Genomic DNA, 20,443 nt, shown 5'->3' with positions numbered 1-20,443 from the left:
CAAATCATGGTTGGATTAAGGTCCTTCTCGTTACCTAAGCCTTTCATATGACAGGTTATCGTGGATGAGGAGAAAAAAATCTACAACTAAAATATTTCAGAATCTATGAGAAAAAGAATAGATGAAACTCAAATAATTTTATTGAATAATGTCTATCAATATCTAGTTTTCTCAATTACATCATTAATAAATTAAAAGTCTGACTATTATCGGTGTGAATTCGTTTTATGTCAAAATGAAATTGAGTTTTTATCATGAAAAAAAAAAATTATGAGACAACAAAAAGTGTCTGATTTAAATTTCATGAGATGAATCCAATTGCACCAGGATGAGAAGAGGTGGCATAGCCACCCCATATATGTCCTAGAGGGGGGGTGAATAGGACTATGCCAAATTTAAAATAATGACAATGGAATTAAATAATGTGATAGCCAAATAAAAGAAATCAATTCATAATGCTTCAATGGAAAGTAGCCTCAATAATCAAGTATTGAGAGATTAAAACAAATGCAGTTCTAAGGACAACCTTACACCATAAAAACCAAGGGTTTATGGCAGGACAACCTTATTTTTAAAACGTTCTTTGAATCAAAACCTCAAACCAAAAAGGAATAAATAAATAGCAAGGAATTGAGATAAATTGCAAGAATTTAAATCTAAATTATTATAACATTCTCTACTTTGCTTGAAATACAAATATTACAACATTCACATCCACACATACATTCCACAAACTTGAATGATAAAAGATAAGAATTTAAGTAAATATTCAAACTACAAAACACAAGGAATTATAGTGGTTCGCCTGTGTGTTCACCAATTGTTAAACAACAGCTACACAGCTGCTCCACTCCTAATATCCTCATACAGGGGATATTAGCGTTCACTATCAAAATAGGTTTCATAGGTTCACTTAAAACCTTCACTATTGTGTGTTTTTAACTTGGGCTTACACAATCCAAAAATTCACACTTTCTGAGTTTTCTAGCTCTCCTCAGATAACCAACACAATGAGATTTTTCTGGCTCAATCTCAAAAGAAACCAAATGAATGTAAATTACATAAAAATAAAATACCTGGATTTCTCCTTTTTGTAGTAACACGGTAGAACCAATCGGAGTAGATGTTCGAATCAACGTTCAATTTCCAATACTCACTTTACAATGGTTCTAAGTTCTAATTGATTTTAAATTAAATCAAATGGGCGTAGCTCTATTTGATTTTGATTCCAAGAAGAAGGAATACAACAATTCCTCTTTTCAAATAAGATTAGAATGTAGGAATAAAATCAAATAAGAAAAGCTAACAAAAAGAATATTAAATATGCACAGCGTAGCTTAAAATGAACAAACTTATCTTAGAGTGAAGGCTTGAATTTTCTTGAAATTAATCGGTGAAAAACTTTGAAATTCGTGTTCAATTTATAGATGAAAAGATCACGTCTACGACTGGTCGTAGAACCAACGACATTTTGAAATTTTTGAGTGCGATCTTAAAAACCGTTCTACGACTAGTCTTAAGGAGTCTACGACTGGTTGTATACCACCTACGACTGGTCGTAGCTGACCCAGGACTAGTCGTAGACAACCAGGTTTGGTTGCTAGAGTTTGAGTCGTAGTTCTAGGACTGGTCAAAAGTCGAGTCGTGACCTCCCTACGACCAGTTGAACAGTCTCCAGGATTGGTTGTAGAGTAACCAAAAAATTCTGAAAATCTTCAACAACTTAGGACTGGTTGTGGAATTTCTTGGACTGATCGAACCAGTGCTAGGACTAGTTGAATAAGGTTCAGGACTAGTCTTAGAACAGACCAATTAATATAAATAGATTCATTTTGAATTATGTATACAAAATGACCTACCCTAAGGTCAATCTAAGGTCTATCATACCTGGGACATGAAGTAGGAATATTGAACTTCATCCTTTCAGATGTAGGTTGACCTTTGAACCTTATGAAGCTTGAGATCTTTATCTTGATGTAGCTTGATCTTGAGATCTTCGAAAGCTTGAACTTAAACTTTATCTTGAGTTATACTTGAGTCTTGAAATGTACTTGCGTCTTGAAATATACTTAAGTCTTGAAATGTACTCTTCTTATCGATGTAGCTCTGAACATTGATGCTTAAAGTACATGACTTTACATTTCTTGAAGCAGAGCACTGTACATGTCTTCAACCATTGTGATGCAGTGTCTTGATCATATACATATCAACATACATACACAAGACACAGATAGAGGTTTTGGCACAACAAAATTTGACAATCAAAGGAGCATGAGACCATAACACTTACAAAATGTAAACAGTATTTTTAGCACGAATACAAATATCATAATGAACATCTTTATTCAAATCAGAGAGATCTTTCAAGGTACAAGGAAGTGAAGGATGACCTAAACGAAAATGCCATAACGGGTGGGCGGTAGATTCGGTGTGAAGAGCAATGGGGCCCGAGACTCGAAGGTGATATAGACCTCCACATTCTTCACCCATTTCAATCAGCTTCCTCGTGTGTTGGTCCTGAAAAATGCAAAGAGATAGAGTAAAAAAAATAAGGCAAGAGGCGACTTTAGTAAGCTGGCTAACAGAAATAAGATTGTATTGAAAACTAGGGACAAATAACACATTAGTGAGCTGAAAGGAGAGAGATAAGACAAGATTGCCCATGTGAGTGACTTGAGCTGTGGCCCCTATGGGTAAAGTGAGGGACTGTGAGTGGGTCGTGACATGGATAACAAGAGGCAAAAAATTTATAGAGGCCACATGTATTGAAGCACCTATGTCAATGACCCAAGACAGGGAGGGCATAGAACCAGTGAGTGATAAAAGGCTAAAGGTACTAGAAAAATCATCCACATGGCATGAAGAAGATCCATCAATTGTCGATATTGCTCAATGGAGAGACCAGGGATTACACTTGCAGTTAAAGGAGAGGATGCCCAAGATACTGCATTGGCTGAGACTGTTGGAGCAGTTGCGGCAGTAGGCTTCTGCTTAGGCTTGGAGGTATTCCAATGGGCTGGGTATCCAATAATCTCATAGCAGCTCTCAACAAGGTGGCCTTCTTTTCCATATTTGATACACTTCTTGCCATTTCGTACTCTATTATGGACTTGATTGGAAGAGCGAGAAACAGCCATGACTGTGTTGTCGGGTGTGGGTAGGAGCGGTAGATGAAGATGGGGCTGTGTCTCCTCTTGATGAACAGTAGCATATGCTTTGGCATCCATAGTTAGAATTTTGCTCCTGATATTATTGAAGGAATCATTAAGGCCCATGAGAAATTGAAATAAATGTTCTGTGTTTTTCTTTGTTGAAGCATTTTCTCGAGCACTGCATGTGCAAGAGTTAGGTTCCTGTAGAGTGTGCAATTCATCCTATAGTCCCTTAATGGTGTTTTAGTAGGTTGTAACAGTCATGGAATCTTGATGTAGATTGATGAGATCACGCTTGAGGCGATACAACTGCTGGTGATTGCTTTGAAAGAATCGGTGGTCTAAGTCTTTTCATACTTTAGAAGGATTTTGACAATAAATCAAGCTTTTCCTTAGAGATTTGTCGATGGAATTGAGTAACCAAGAAAGAACCATGTCGCATCACCTCTTCCACAATGTAGCTATGGACGTATCTGCAGGTTTTGTTAAAGTGCCATCAACGAAAACAAGTTTATTTTTGGCATTAAGAGCCATACGCATGGAACGTCGCCATGAGGGGTAATTGTCGCCGGTGAGAAGTTCTGAAACTAAGGTTGCTCTAGGGTTGTCGGCAGCGGTTATGAAATATGGTGAAGTGAGATCACTGATGAGTTGGGATGGGGTTTGGCTGAGTTCAGCCATTTCCATTAGACTCCTAAGCTGATACAACACATGTACTCATGCTTTCCTTTACTTGACTCTTATGGATCAATTCCTCCATTTGTGCCTGCAAGATCTTGCATTCTTTCTGATAATGTGGGCAATTAGACAGACTTGCCCCTAGGATAAGATCAATATGATTTTGTATATCTTGTATGAGAGGTACCTCCTTAAGAAGTTCATCGGGCACAACTGTCTTGAACTCTTGAACATTGGTTTCAAATCTTCTAGGATGTTCACGAGTTCCATGTTATTTTCTTTTTCAATTAATGCATTTAACTCTCACATCTCCTCAAGCTGTTTGATGAAATCCTATTCAATTACGAGAAATTGCCCATCCAGTTTAGAAGTCTTGGGTTGGTTCTCTATTCCTACAGGGGCGATGATAATCTTTCTATTATCTTTAACAAAAATAAATATATCAACCTAGTCTCTATACGTGGCATTAACATGATACTTTCATAGTTGACCAAATAACATTTGATAAACGTTCATATCAACTACGCCACGTATACATTACTTCATACTTATAATATCTACTAATGAAGAAGGAAATACGACACTATTCAATTATTTTTGTTTCACTGACCTCTTTGATCCATCCAATCATATATGGAGATGGGTGTTTTTCTGTCTTCAATTGCAATTTTTCCACTATGGTCTTCAACATGAGATTCTCATTGCTCCTTCTCTCTATGATCACATCACACACCCTTTGGTTCAGGTGCACCTTATTCAAAAGATGTTGTATCATTGTAAATCTATTTCTTCCTTTAGCGCATGCAAGAACTTCTTCATGATCAGAGTGGTAGCTTGTAATTTACCACTATCGCATGCTAGCTTATGATTCATTATTGGTGTCACACCATGAACATGATGATCGGGAGCTTCATCGCCAATTTCATGTTGCTCGTCATTACAAACATGTGTGTCCTAAAGCTCTCGTCAAACGGTTGATTGCTGTCTGCAACCCTTGCATGGCTCATCAATTTTTCTGCTGAAAAGTTTTAAACATCATTGTTGCTATAGGATTGTTCCCTGGAGCACATTACATGAGATTGTTGCCCGAATCTTAGTTAGATGCCATTGAGCCGAGGACAACCCTTGCTCTGATATTAACTGACGCGGGGAAGAGCATGAGAAAGTGATGAAGAAGATTGCTATTTTCCTCAAGTGATTAAAACCTTGAATCCATAAGACAATTTCTTGAATCCACAAACAGAGAGAGAGAGAGAGAGAGAGAGAGAGAGAGAGAGAGAGAGATAAAACTCAAATAATTTAAGTGAATAATGTTTATTAATATCTAATTTTCTCAATTACACCATTAATAAATAAAAAATAAACTAAAATTTTTAATTACCAAAAATATTAAAATTCTAATTGTAATAAAAGTTCTAATTCTAATAAAGCACTTCTAAAAAATAATTTCTAAAATAAAAATTTTAGATAAACTTTTGCTAGAAGAGTCCTAGCATGATTAGGAGTAATTTCTAAAAAAAGATGGAAATCTAAAACTCTAAAAATAAGAAAATATTAAAAAATTTGAAATTACTAAAAATAGTAATTTTTAAAATTCTATTTTTGAGTTGGAGGCACACGTTTTCTCGTGAAACGGATAGACATGACCCACTTTATGGGTTAGTTGATCCCGGATGGCCTATTCCAATCAAAATTCATAGGTTGTGCATCATATAACTCAATATGGATTAAAAGTTATGACCGAAAGTTATGATTGATTTACGGTTCACACTTTGAATGCTAATTTTTCTCAATTCAGAATAAATTTCTTCGATCCGAATGTACCTAGGACCCAATTACATCACGCCCTACGTAGGACTGGGGTTGGATTTGATGAACTACTTGCGCTTCCGTTTAGGCTTCTTATGGTATAGACGTGTTAAGAGTGTATTCGTGCCACATCCTACATCAAAACCCCTCCACTTGGAAAAAAATTGTCATTGAGTTACTCAAGGAACTTAGCTCATGATACTCAAATAACTTCTAGCACTGATGTTTATAAGCATTTTCCTTATACTTTGCATTAGACTCCTGAGCTGACACAACACATGTACTCATGCTTTCCTTTACTTGACCCTTATGGATTAGTTCCTCCATTTGTACCTGCAAGATCTCGCATTCTTTCTGATAATGTGGGCGATTAGGCAGACTGGCCCCTAGGATAAGATCAATATGATTTTGTATATCTTGTATAGGAGGTACCTCCTTAAGAAGTTCATCAGGCACAACTGTCTTGAACTCTTGAACACTGGTTTCAAATCTTCTGGGATGTTCACGAGTTCCATGTTATTTTCCTTTTCAATTAATGCATTTACCTCTCCCATCTCCTCAGATTGTTTGATGAAATCCTATTCAATTACGAGAAATTGCCCATCCAGTTTAGAAGTCTTTGGTTGGTTCTCTGTTCCTATAGGGGCAACGATAATCTTTCTATTATCTTTAACAAAAATAAATATATCAACCTAGTCTTTATACATGGCATCAACACGATACTTTCATAATTGACTAAATAACATGTGATAAACGTTCATATTAACTACGCCTCACATTACTTCATACTTATAATATCTACTAATGAAGAAGGGAATACGACATTATTAAGTTATTTTTGTTTCACTGAACTCTTTGATCAATCCAATCATATACGGAGATGGGTGTTTTTCTATCTTCAATTGCAATTTTTCCACCATAGTCTTCAACATGAGATTCTCATTGCTCCTTCTCTCTATGATCACATCACATACCCTTTGGTTCAAGTGCACCTTGTTCAAAAGATGTTGTATCGTCGTAAATCTATTTCCTCCTTTAATGCATGCAACAACTTCTTCATGATCAGAGTGGTATCCTGCAATTTACCAATATCACATGCTAGCTTGTGATTCATTACTGGTGTCGCACCATGAACATGATGATTGGGAGCTTCGTCGCCAATTTCATGTTGCTCGTCATTACAAACATGTGTGTCTTAAAGCTCTCATCAAATGGTCAATTACTGCCTGCAACCCTTGCATGGCTCATCAATTTTTCTGCTGAAAAGCTTTAAACATCGTCGTTGTTATAGGATTGTTCCCTGGAGCACATTGCATGGGATTATTGCCCGAACCTTAGTTAGATGCCATTGAGCCGAGGAAAACCCTAGCTTTGATATTAACTGACGTGGGGAAGAACATGAGAAATTAAGTGATGAAGAAGATTGTTGTTTTCCTCAAGTGATTAAAACCTTGAATCCATAAGACAATTTCTTCAATCCACAGAGAGAGAGAGAGAGAGAGAGAGAGAGAGAGAGAGAGATAAAACTCAAATAATTTAAGTGAATAATGTCTATTAATATCTAATTTTTTCAATTACACCATTAATAAATAAAAAATAAACTAAAAATTTTAATTACCAAAAATATTAAAATTCTAATTGTAATAAAAGTTCTAATTCTAACAAAGCACTTCTAAAGCCTAATTTCTAAAATAAAAATTCTAGATAAACTTTTGCCAGAAGAGTCCTAGCATGATTAGGAGTAATTTCTAAAAAAAGATGGAAATCTGAAACTCTAAAAATAAGGAAATATTATAAAATTTGAAATTACTAAAAATAGTAATTTTTTCCTAAAATCTCACTTTTGAGTTGGAAGTGCACGGTGTCTCGCAAAACAGATAGACACGACTCACTCTGTGGGTTGGTTGATCTCGGATGGCCTATTCCAGTCAAAATTCATAGGTCGTGCTCCCATAACTCAACCCAGATCAAAAGTTATGGCCAACTTATGTTTTGTGCTTTGAACATCAATTTTTCTTAATTCAAAATAAATTTCTTTGATTTGAATAAACTTTGGGCCCAATTACGTCATGCCCTACATAGGATTGGGCACGAATCTGATGAACTGCTTGCACTTTCTTTTAGGCTTCTTTTGGTATAGCCATGCTAAGAGTGCATCCATGCCACATCCTACATCACCCACGGCGTGTATATGGAAGAAAAATCGTACATATAATGTGACTCTTCATGTTTGCCATGCATCTCAAAAATCATCTTGACCCAAAACTCAAGTGGGACACACATTAAGGAATAACAAATTACCGTGCCCAAATCCTATAGTGTGTCCCTCTTCTTACTGGTAGCATTGAGTGACATTTTAGATGGCATGCACACAATAGTGTTGGCCAAAGTTGTAGAAATAATGGATCACCCTATGCAATAAGCATGAAGACCCAAGGAACTAATTACTTAATGGTAGTAGTTTCTTAAGATTAATCTAAATCACATACCTTTTGATCTTTTGTACCTTTTACCTTTCTATAAACCTTTGATGGGATGATAGATTTTTCTATATGTATAGGGGAGAGGACCAAGGCTTATATATTTATAAAGGATGATGCATGGTTGGAGTAGTTTAATCCGATCACTTAAATTCCATACACATCTTAAATAAAAAATTTCATCAATTAAAGTCATTTTCATGGCTAGCATTACCAGTTTCAAGCTTTGAGTTTTAGACTCAAAGATTGATACATAATTCTGCTCTCGACGAACATTATAAAGAAGTCTGATTTTGCTCAAGATGTGGCCGATATTGGATATGTTGATAAGCACATATTACTTTTGATCAAAACAAATGTTTGGAATTTTCATTTATTCTACCATAATCAACGGTTAATATCAACTTCTGAAGCATGGGTAAGGGCTGAAGTTTGGGCCTAATCAAGACTTTATTTTATAATTTGTATGATGTACAACTGCATTGACAATGAACATGCACTAAGGCTGTGAGTGCCAATACAACACCCATCACGAGAGAGAATTACATTCATGGTTAAGCACGCTAAGTTTTAGCACAAAACTATAATCAAGCCTCCCGCTGATTAATCTAAATCATTGGATGTATTTAAATATCATCACTGGGCTATATGCCAAGTTTTAGATCAAACCAATTATAGATGGGTGAGATCCATCCAAAATGGAATGGATTCGATGGTCCAGATTAAATTTAGGACAAATCTGATTATCACACACCAAATCCACACTATTTAGATGGTTGATCATATGAAATAAAACTTCCAAGTCAAATTTGAGGTCAAACAAACCTAAATTGACTAAGATCCAGCCCAACCAAACTTTAGGCATCGCCAATGCCCCAAATCGTGCAATGTCCATGGAAAATAGATCAGATCCATCCTATGCCGTGTCCAATGTTAGATTGTTATCCTACTAACTTGTGTGGCATGGCCAAGCCTATGACTACTTAATTAAAGGAAAATATAACTAGATACTCAAGATAGTGTGATCATGTGGGCATACTCATCAAGATGAGGGCCTCACATGACCACATGGACTAGACTTGTGGTGCCACCACCTACCATGGATGCGCATGGGTGGGACCTTGTCAGGCCCCAAATTCGAAACTCAAGCCCCACCACTTTCCAAGTTCCAAACTCGGGTTGTAGCGGCTTCCTCCCTACTCATTAGACTTGGTGAACGGTTACTAGGTACACAAGGGTATTGCGTACAATCAATCGATGGTATAGATCAGGGCATGTGTGTGTTCGGTCGTGTTTTCAAGGACTGGGGTTCCATATCCTGTCCTTCCTAAAAATAATTTCGTCCTCAAAATTTTAACGATTGCACACAATCATGCCAAACAAATGAAGAACATAATAACCAACAAATATATAACACATGTCGATCAAAGCCCAGGCAAGGCACACACAGCTAACCATATATTCAAGTCAAACGTCAAACAAAACTGATCACAATCAAAGAAGGGGAGTCCTATGTTTAGATTCTTACGTTCAAAAACCTAGATTCTTAAGTATTTCTAAGTTCTTAAACATTAGCTGCATACAAGTTTTTTCAGGATTATTGCTGTGATACCAGGTCCGTAGCGCTCTAAGTTCGGGACTCAAGCCCCACTACTTTCTAAAGTTTCGAACTCCAATCGCAACAACTTCCTCCCCACTCAGTAGACCTGGCGAACAAGTTCTGGGGTACACAAGAGTACTGTGTACAATCAATCGACGGTGGAGATCAGGACGTGTATGCTCGGGCCATGTTTCTGAGGACCGGAATCCCACAGCCCTATATGTCTCACACATGTGGACATCTAATCAACCAGACCATATAAAATGGAGCCTGCATACATATAATCACATGTGGACAGCAGTGATTTCATGGGACACAAAAGGGCCGGGCACTAAATTCAATAATTTCCCAACCTCATACAAATTCTATTTAAAAGGAACACAGACCCTCCATTCTTCCTCTCTTGCCGAACTCCTTCTAACTGGTCCAACATGTCTATGCAATTCTTCAACAGTGTCCACGATGAAGTTTTCAACGACTTTGAACACTCACCTTAGTTCTTCATTTCCATAATGGTTTTGGCTATAACACAATTGTTACTAGGCTCATAGATTTGCTCAAACCAAATAATCTAATAGATAAAATATGTTTGGCCAATTTAAGCCATTGATCTTGTAAGACCCGTCTAATAATAATAGAAATCCTAAATAGGATTGACCCAATATTCTATTTGGAAGTTTCTATGATAAGTGCCATCCTTCCCAATGTCCCCATAATCCTTTTTGGTGTAGCCTACCCTATTTACAGATGAACCTGAACGGCTTGGATGGGACTCACATACTACAGTGGGCCACATATGTCAACCGTGTAATTATTAAACATTTGATTGAAATGCATGTGATCATTCCTTTGAATACCTGAAGGTCGTCAAGGAGACCATCATTCAAGGGAGAAGAACAAAGCAATCATTTCAATTGGAATTTTTATGTTTATGAGTAAATCCTTTCAAAGCCAAGGCCCATCATATAAACGGTTTGGATCATCCAATAGAATCTTTGGATCAAAGGCTAAAATCCAACTGATGTCATGGCAATACGTCCGGACGTATTGCAGCAATCATATCTTCGTTGTCTTCGTTGCATGAGTGCTCTACATCTGGACCGTTGGTCAATTAGTTACACAGCCGTTTATGTTGAATACATGTACGTCTCACCTGCGAGACTGAGATCATGCGAATACGTTCCACGTAATCACGGGATTAAGAGTAAGATACGGCCGGTTTATACTTGCGAGTGTAGGCGACTTGCTCATAACCCCAGGCTATGTGGGGCCCACTATGATGTGTGTATTATATCCATTCCACACATCCGTTGGCTAGCTCATTTTAGGACATGAAACCAAAAAACATGACGGTGGGGCCCACAGAGCCCGGGGCTGCAGGCAAGTCGCAGGACCGGATTAGGTGAGACCCCGGACTTACCTAAGACCATGTGGCCCACCTTGATGTATGTATTTTATATCCATGCTGTCCATTCTTTTTTCCAAAGGATATTATCCAGAAAATAAATAATTCAATTATCAGGTGGACCGTACCATAGGAAACAGTGGTGATTGAACTCATTACCATTAAAAACTTCTTAGGGCGCACCTTAATGTTTCCATACTGTTTATTTGCCATCCAATCTGTTGATAAGGTAACATAAGCCTATATTAAGGTAAAAAATAAATATCGACATGATCCAAATGTTTCCTGGCCCACTAATAGTCAATCACCACCGTTTCCTATAGTATGGTCCACTTGATATCGATCTGCTTAATTTTTTCCATGATTCCGTAAAATGTTCTGGAAAAGCGGATAGACGGTGTGGATGCAGAATACGTACATAAATGTGGGCCCTACGGTAAGGGTCGCAACGTCTTGGGTGTGTCCGGTGTCTCCACAAATCCGCTCCCCAAGTCGCATACCGTGCGAGTAGCTAAACCCGAGTCAGTCGGTGAATAATGCCGTCCATCGGTCACGTGCGTCGTGGTCAGAGACGCTGACCAGCGGCCAACCCGCCGTTAAGACAGACAGTCGTCTCAGACTCCGTACAAGATTCGCCGTTAACAGACGCGCTCGAGTTCTGGACTATAAACCCGAGCTCGATTGCTCCTCCTTTTTTACCTTCTCAAAAACCCTCTCTTCTTCTTCCTGAATTGCCTTTATCTGAAAAAGGGCAAAGAATATCAAAGAAGAGCGGAAGAAAATCTGGATTTTGATTTTGGACATCATTTTCTGGTAAATTACCAAACCCATTTTCTTTAGTTTATTTTATTTTTTGGTTGTTTCTATTTGTATTTATTTGGTAAATTTCTGTTCTTTTCATATCATTTTCTTCTGCTTTTGGTTTTGGGTATTTTTCATAACTGAGTTTCGAATGCAAGATTGGATTTTTATTTTTATTTTTGGAAATTAGGAAATTTCATATCTTGCACTGTAAGAGAATAAAAAATATACAAAATTTGTCATGTTTTGGAGACTTTCTTTGATTATTTTGTGAATTGATGTTTCCACCCCACCAAATTGATATCTCAGCGCCTTTAGAGGTGGTATACTTGTAGTAAGTCTGATGAGTGGTTTTGATATTTAAGTTTTAACAATCCTTGTAATGATTAAGATACTTTACTGGTGGTGAAATTAACAATTTAAAGGGGGTGAATATATCAATTATCCTGTTCTCTGATCTTTTTATGATAGTGGTTTTATTTTTATTTTTATTTTTTAAAATTTTATGAAGTGTAGAGGTTGAAAAGAGTGGACGTTTGTGGATAGTAGTGTTTGCATGTTTCTTTGAATTCGGTTTGCTGCAATTTTATGTTTTTAATATTATCTTGGAATATAGAGGTTTGCTAATTCCTTGGATTGATTTATTCTTCATGCTTGAAATTTGTGGGGTTTTTTTTTTTTTTTTGTTATTATTATTTTGTAGCAAAATGGGATCTTGATATTTTGTTGATTTCTTCGTGTAATCTAAGGATGAGACCATAGAATTTTTTATTTTTATTTTTTCTGTGAAGAATATGCAGTTTAGAAGAAATCTGCACAACCGCCAACCAAAACATATGCATGAAAGAAAACCCAGTTGTTAAGGATACTTCTGTTGATTCTTTGTTTTCTGTAATCATCTGATGAGGCGATCTGTTTATAGCATCCTTTTTTTAAAAAGTGAAAATTCTTTGTAGAATCTGCAATTGGGAAGTGCAAAGTTAAAGAAGGAAAGTACAAAAAGATCAGAGGTGGGTTATAATTTGCTAGAGCAAAAAATAAAATAAAAATAAAAATAATAAAAATCACGCCTGTTGGATTGATGATGGGTTGTGCCTTGGATTCTCCTAGACCTAAGAACCATAATTCTAAAACTTGCTGACTCAAATAAAAACCTGGCCGAGTCAACTCGACCTGCGAGATTTAGGGAACTTAGTTATGAATCTGACAAGGTTAAGACTCGGGAAGACTCGTTGAGTCGACTCGCAAACTCAGTCAACTCAAGCCGAGTCACTCATATTCTCAAAATGGTATATTATAAAATCGAAAAGCCAAAAGAGTAAGAATTGAACCCACAACCTCTCTGAGGTAAATTCCTCAACCACTACACTGTACAATGCTTTGCTATTAGCTTTCTTAATTTATAATACTTATGCAACCATTTTAGATCTTTTTTATTATCACAAATATTTTGGGTTTTTAAACTATGCTAAGAATCACTGTCTTGAACCAAATTATACTCATTAGTCATGAGATATCAAGAAATTTCATGATATTTGCTGCAACCAAATGCAGAAACGCTGCCTTAAGAATAAAAATTGTTATAAACTAACCAAAAGGGGTACTCACAAAATAGTTTGAAAGAAAAAATTCACCTAAGATGATTTTCATTCTACTTGGCAAATTTCTTTTTTTTTTTTTTTTTTTTTTCTTTCTTTCTTCATAAAGATCCGATGGTCTAGTAGGCATCCAAAATAACACTAGTTGAGCATCGAGTCACATTGAGTTTTTGGGTTTTAGACTATTCTAAGAACTTATTATAATCAACAAATTCAAATAAAAGTTGCTGCCCCGCCTTGTTTTTGTCTTGTCCAGTGTTCAGAACATCTATATGGCAGACTTTGGGTGCTTTATTGATTTTCCAATGATGTTCATGTGATTTCGACACCTATTTATAGACTTTGTTAGACGTCGTGGGGGAAATAACCTTCCTGTGTTTTGGAGGTAGTTATAACTGTCCATCGTGGCAGCTGCTGTCCTCCTACAGAGTCTTGTGGCACAAGGTGCTGCCACGCGACCATGCATTGCTGGAAAGACCTCTTGTGACACATTGTTTTGGTGTGAAAGTTCCTGGAAGGCCTCCTTTTGCTTTTTGGCTCAATTTCCACTTGCGTACTAGCTGTGAGGATGTTCTTGGTGTACTTTGAACCTCGGGTGCTTTATTGATTTTCTGATGGCTTTCAAGTGATTTCTACACCTATTTATAGGCTCCAAGGGTCGGATGTCATGGGGGAAATAACTTTCCTATGTCTTAGAGATTATAACTGCCTGTCGTGGTACCACTGTTGTCCAACAGAGTCTCGTCACACAAGGTGGTGCTGCGTGACCGTGCACTGGAAGACCCCTTTTTGCTTCTTGAATCAGTTTCCATTTGTGCACTGGCTGTGAGGATATTCTTGGTGTAGTTTGAACCCTGGAGCTTCATCTTTGGTTGCAAACCTGCTGGAGGATGATCTGATGCGATGCTTTGATTGACTTGGATCATTGATTTTAAGATCTTTTCTGCCGACATATGGTTTCTATGTGAGACCATTGGAGAAAGCCTGATCTCATTTGGATTTGTTATGTGGGGCACTCCATGGTCCAGGCCATTGCATACAATAGCTGGGATCCATAATCATGGATAACAATTACCAAAAGTAGAATGCGCAGGCACGACTATCAATTAGAGGGGATGTAGATAGTGTCTCCCTAAGGAAACATCTATGTATTTAGCATTTTATGTAGAAAAATATGAGTAACATTTTAAAGAGATTTTCTTTATGGGGTTTGCAATTTCAATATGGCTGAATCTTATACTGAATTTGTGTGAAAATAGGCATTGCAAATGCTAAGGAGGTAATGCTTTGTGGTATTATCTCCCCAGCAGCATACAAGTGGAACCCACCCTTCATTAATACAAAGACTGTTCATCTGGTGGGCCCCATGATTGATGGGAGATGCCATGAACCTTTCTTGCCAGTGGCAGGCAAATCCACAATCATTGTGGGTGGAAGAACTTTGGCGCATGACCTATGCATTATCAGGTCCATTGAATGGGTTTCAATCATCAAAGGTGAAATCCACCTGTATATTTCATTTCCTTGGCTAACCACTGTGTGTTTACTCAGTGCTGAAACTAATCACATGCTTCTGAAGAAATCCTTTGTCTATGGAAATTTATGACTGACTGTATGAATTGATTGTTTTACACTATGTTCGGCTGTACACCAATCACTGGCAGATTGCATAAACATCCATTGAGCAAGTGTTTGGGACATGAGGAAACAGAAACTTTATGATGTGGGATTGGGTTCTGTGTCTTTTCCAGCAGAAATTAATACATGATGTGTTTGACCTGAAATGCATCTGATGTCATTTTGGAAGGAAAAGCCATCTTGCTAATGTTGCTTGAAACATCCAAAAACCAAAAAAGCCTATAGTTATGATTGTACTCATTGAATACTCTCTTTAGGTTGTCTCCGGTGCTTTGGGATCTAGCTATTTTTTGATGCTTTGGGTCGTAGAATAGGTTATTCTATACTCCTGTGTTGCCAGCCCCACATCTACTCTCATGTCCTGCCACTTCTGGAAGCTAAGGGCATGGTTGGATGCTAAATTGCAATTCATTCAATTCATTATAGAGAAATGATTAACATGGGGATGGGACCATTTATTTTAATGGTGAAAACAAAACCTCTAATTGATATTATGTGCACTTTATGTTAGACTTGAAATGGTAGTATTTGGGATTTGAGGGCTAATCCCTAACTGTGGATGGAGTGTGGCTGACCTCTTGGCTCATTTACTCTTTATCAATTGAATTATTATATTATCACAATGCAATTTGATCAAACTTCCAAACAGAGCCTAAGGTTTTGATACATGTTGAAAGATTAATTGAAATTTTGACATCCTGATAGAAAAAAAAAATAAAAAAAATCTAACAATTTCTGATGAAACATTGGTTCGGTCGTTTCAACTAAACTTTCTGAAAATGGTTGGACTATTTGACTTCTGGGTTGAAAACAAGCCGTATGATACAGATACATCGTTATACAATGATCCGTCTGACAGCTTCTACAGTTTTCTCAGTTTTTTAAGTTTGTGCCTATGGGGCCATGGTTCGGTGTTCCAAACTGTCAATATGAGGGGCTGCATGGTGGATGACACTTGCTAAAAAATTCCGCAAATTAGAAGATCTTAGCTATAGAACACCTGTCCCTTATTGGTTGAATGTGAACTGGCACCAATTTATTCTGTAATGGTAACGGTGGCCGTAACGGCCACCATTGTTATCTTTATGTTACGGGCTATAACAGTCATTGCAACCTCTCTCTCTCTTGGAAAAATAAAATCCAAAAAACCTATATCGGCCCTGTAACAGACCATTATAACCTTTTTTTTGGGGGTGGGGGGGCGCATAACGGTCATTATATCAGCCCAACCATTTACCTTTATGGCCCCGTAAGGGCTGTTATGGCACACCATGGTGGGCACTACATTTTCTTTTTTGACCATCTCTTCTCTGGCCACCTTTGATGGGTTAAGATTTTTCCATCTGGGAGATTTCTGATGCAATGCCATCCACAGTGGTGCTAACAATATCAATGGTCTGGATTGCAGAACCATTGGCCCCACTTGAATAAACTGGAACTGAATGGTACCGTAAAAACTTCCTTTACATGCATTGTATACCCTCCATGATTAAAAGAAAGAGGGAAAGAAATGATTATCTTTAATGATAGCTTTTGCATCTTCTTTAGGCATATCCATTATCACACGTTGAGTTCAATTGCATTTCTTTGAAACGTCCAGATTCCAGTCAGAAGAGAAGATAGCTGTCGGTAGTTTGTCAGCATTGTCAGGTGAAAGAAACGCCCTTTGACTCCAAGCAGACTCAGCTGACACAAACATCCATGTGGTCTCTGTAGCATGGACTCTCATCAGCTCTTCAGATACAGCTTGCCCGGGACTGACATATCTTACGAAACTACTCCAGCAAGTACTTTGGCTGGCTCCGAGTGGATGCTGGAGCCTGTGAAGTTTGGCTTTGGGAGGTCACCTGACTCACCTCTTTCCACTCACTTCGACGTTGACACCTTTTCGACACTGAGCAACAGCCAGGAGCAGAACAGCTCTACGGAGAACTTCTCGTGGATCAGCTCTGCCCGCAACTCGCCATTAGAATTTGACAATCTGTTCCAGAACTCACCAGCCAATCTTCAAGACAGGAGACAGGTTCACTCAGTGGGACGAACACTTCAGCAGAATGCAGTTTGGAGCATGGAGCATGCTCTACAGGAACTAGAGTCAGATCTCATGGGCCCCTACGCCGACGAACCAACTACCCCTAGTTCTTCTTTCAGAGAAAACCAATCAACATCATGGGGCCCTGGGCATCATCAAGAGAAGCTAGTGGCTCGACCTCAGCCGTACATTGCTTCCAAGCAACAGAAGATGGGCCAGATGGTTCAGCAAGATCAACATCAGAGAGTAGACGATGCCCAACTGACAGATAAGCCTCGATGCTATTTGAAACAGTTGCTGATTGAGTGTGCGCGTGCGATCTCCGAAAACAATGTGTGCCATTTCGAGAAGTTACTTAAAGAGGCCAGGAGCGCGGTCTCCATCAGCGGAGAACCCATCCAGCGACTTGGAGCATACATGTTAGAAGGGTTAGTGGCCCGGCAGGAGGCCTCTGGTACTAACATCTACCGGGCGTTGAAGTGTCACCAGCCTGAAGGCAAGGAATTGCTATCTTATATGCACATCCTCTACGATATCTGCCCCTACTTGAAGTTTGGTTACATGGCAGCCAACGGAGCAATCGCTGAAGCATTCCGAGATGAGGACTACGTCCACATCGTAGACTTCCAGATTGCTCAGGGGACCCAATGGGTCACTCTGATACAAGCTTTGGCAGCTAGGCCAGGTGGGCCACCCCATGTCCGGATCACTGGCATCGATGACCCTGTCTCAAAATACGCACGTGGGGATGGTCTACAGGCAGTTGGTGAGAGGCTGGCCGCATTGTCAAAAGAGTTCAATATCCCGCTCGAGTTCCACTCTGTCCCCGTCTACATGCAGGATGTCACACGGGAGATGATCGACGTGCGGCCGGGTGAGGCGGTTGCAGTGAACTTCACCCTCCAGCTCCACCACATGCCCGACGAGAGTGTTGACATAAACAACCCAAGAGACAAAATGCTGAGGATGGTGAAGTCGCTGTCCCCCAAGGTGACCACGTTGGTCGAGCAGGAGTCAAACACGAACACCACCCCATTCCTGTACCGGTTCATCGAGGCATTGGATTTCTACTGTGCCGTGTTCGAGTCGATCGACGTCACGCTGCCGCGGGAGAGCAAGGAGCGGATCAGCGTGGAGCAGCATTGCCTGGCAAGGGACATTGTGAACGTCATTGCATGCGAGGGGAAGGAGAGGGTCGAGAGGCACGAGCTCCTGGGGAAGTGGAAGTCAAGGTTGAGCATGGCAGGTTTCCGGCCATACCAGTTGAGTTCACACGTGAATTCAGTGATTCGGACGGTGTTGAAATCATATTCACAGAACTATACATTGGTGGAGAGTGATGGGGCAATGCTTTTGGGTTGGAAGGATAGGAATCTGATATCAGCTTCTGCATGGCATTGAGTAGATAGATATACTGATACAGCCAGGCGAGAGATCACCTGTACCATCTGTATCTTTATTTCTCTGTTGTTTGTGTATGTATCTTGCAGGTATTATGGTTTTATGTTGGTTGATCCCAGACTAGAAGCATAACCTTCCCATGTTTTGAGTTACTGCTTGAATTTTCTTAGCTTGGTTACGCATGTCAATGTTGAATGTGGATGTTAGGAAATTGAAGTCCCGAATGATCTTTTCCAGTGTTGAAATTTGGATTTATATGCAATTTAGACAGTCTGAATTTAACTTAAAAAGTTAGGCATATGTACAATGTTTGGGTCATCTGGTATCAATTAACTCACAATTCACTTAAAAGTTAGGCTTATGATTTTCTCAACCCTTGGATCAAAGGGGTGAATAGAGTCTTTTATTACCTTGTGGTTGTGATTGAGGATCGCTTTTTCTCTGATCTTATTGTTTCAGCTCTTAACAAACAAGGTCCATTTGTTGTGAAAGTCATGCAGATCAGTTTCGATCTTTGATTGCTTCCTCATGTGTTGCCCATTTTGGCTTTCATTCAGAATATTGAGATGAATGAGTAGCAAGACAGAATCATAAAACTAGAAATGAACACATTTGAAGAATTTTGGGTGTAGTCACCTTAGATAATAAGGGGGTGTTTGGATCATAAGTTTATATAAGCTACTTACGCCTCAAGCAACTTATCTAGGCTTTTACTTGTCCACTGTCCATCACGTGGGCCCGACCTTTGACGTGGATTGTTCATTATGTTGGGTCCACCTTGCGCTATCTTTAATGTGAACTATACATCGTGTGGGGCTTACCTTCAATATGGACCATCCACCTTGCGAGGCCCACCTTTGGTGTGGCCATCCATCATGAAGAGCCCACCTTTAATGTGGCTGTCCATCATGAGTGCCAACCTTTAATGTGGGCCATCCATCATGTGAGCACTAGTTTAATGTGGATCGTCCAACGTGCAGGGCCCAACTTTAAAGTGGGTTGTCCATCAAGCAGGCCCACTTTGGATTTGGGTCATTCAGCATTAGGGGTAGACCTTTGATGTGAACTGTCTTTGCATGGGGCCCACCTTGATATGGGTCATCTATCATGTGGGGCCCACCTTAGATGTGGGCTATTCATCATTAGGGGCTGACCTTGAATGCGAACTATCCTCATGTGGGGCCCACCTTGATATGGGTCATCAATCATGTGGGGTCCACCTTCAATAACCACTGCCCATCATGTGGAGCCCACCTTTGATGTGGACTGTCCATTGTATGAGCTTTCATCATGCAAGACCCGCCTTGGATGTAGGCCATTCATCAAAAGAGGCTGATCTTTGATGTCTATTATGTGAGGCCTATCTGGATGTGGATCATCCTTCATGTGGGACCCACTACCAATGTTATTATACATCATGTGGGGCTGACCTTCAATATCCATCACTTATCACATGTTGGTCTTTGCAACCAAAGTGAGCAGAGGAGACGAGTGACGTACCAATGCTACTCATTGAGTGCCTGCACAGCTGGCGCCTTTCCAAGCATTCCTTATGAAACCACAGTCATTAAACATCAGGAGACTACAAATCCCATTGATACTTATAGTCTAGTCAAAGTATCCGCGACGGACCTCAAAATACCTTCGCATGGCATATACATCAATCCTATTCCAAGTGAAACGCAATTCTGGAAATGGTTCCTCAAGTGCATAACAAAATTCTGCAAGCATTTTGGCTATTGGGAAATGGTGCCTTTATATGCCCACCTTGGATGTGGACCATCCATCTTTTGGGCCCACCTTCGAAGCGGCCGTCCATCATGTGATGCTCAACTTGGATGTGGGTCAT

The 20,443-nt window shown here is 39.1% G+C and overlaps 1 protein-coding gene across 1 annotated transcript; it reads left to right on the top strand.

The window, feature by feature from the left end:
* Window positions 1-11,773: 11,773 nt before the first annotated feature.
* Window positions 11,774-18,839, top strand: LOC131237760 (chitin-inducible gibberellin-responsive protein 1-like). The gene is made up of 2 exons (XM_058235720.1): window positions 11,774-11,937; window positions 16,762-18,839. The coding sequence occupies exon 2, from the start codon at window positions 16,879-16,881 to the stop codon at window positions 18,592-18,594; it is 1,716 nt and encodes a 571-aa protein (XP_058091703.1). The 5' UTR covers window positions 11,774-11,937; window positions 16,762-16,878; the 3' UTR covers window positions 18,595-18,839.
* Window positions 18,840-20,443: the final 1,604 nt, after the last annotated feature.

This window comes from Magnolia sinica, chromosome 1 (genome assembly GCF_029962835.1).
Source record: "Magnolia sinica isolate HGM2019 chromosome 1, MsV1, whole genome shotgun sequence".
Taxonomy (NCBI): Eukaryota; Viridiplantae; Streptophyta; class Magnoliopsida; order Magnoliales; family Magnoliaceae; genus Magnolia; species Magnolia sinica.
Note: the sequence above shows the minus strand (reverse complement) of the source record. Positions and strands in the feature narration are given on the sequence as shown.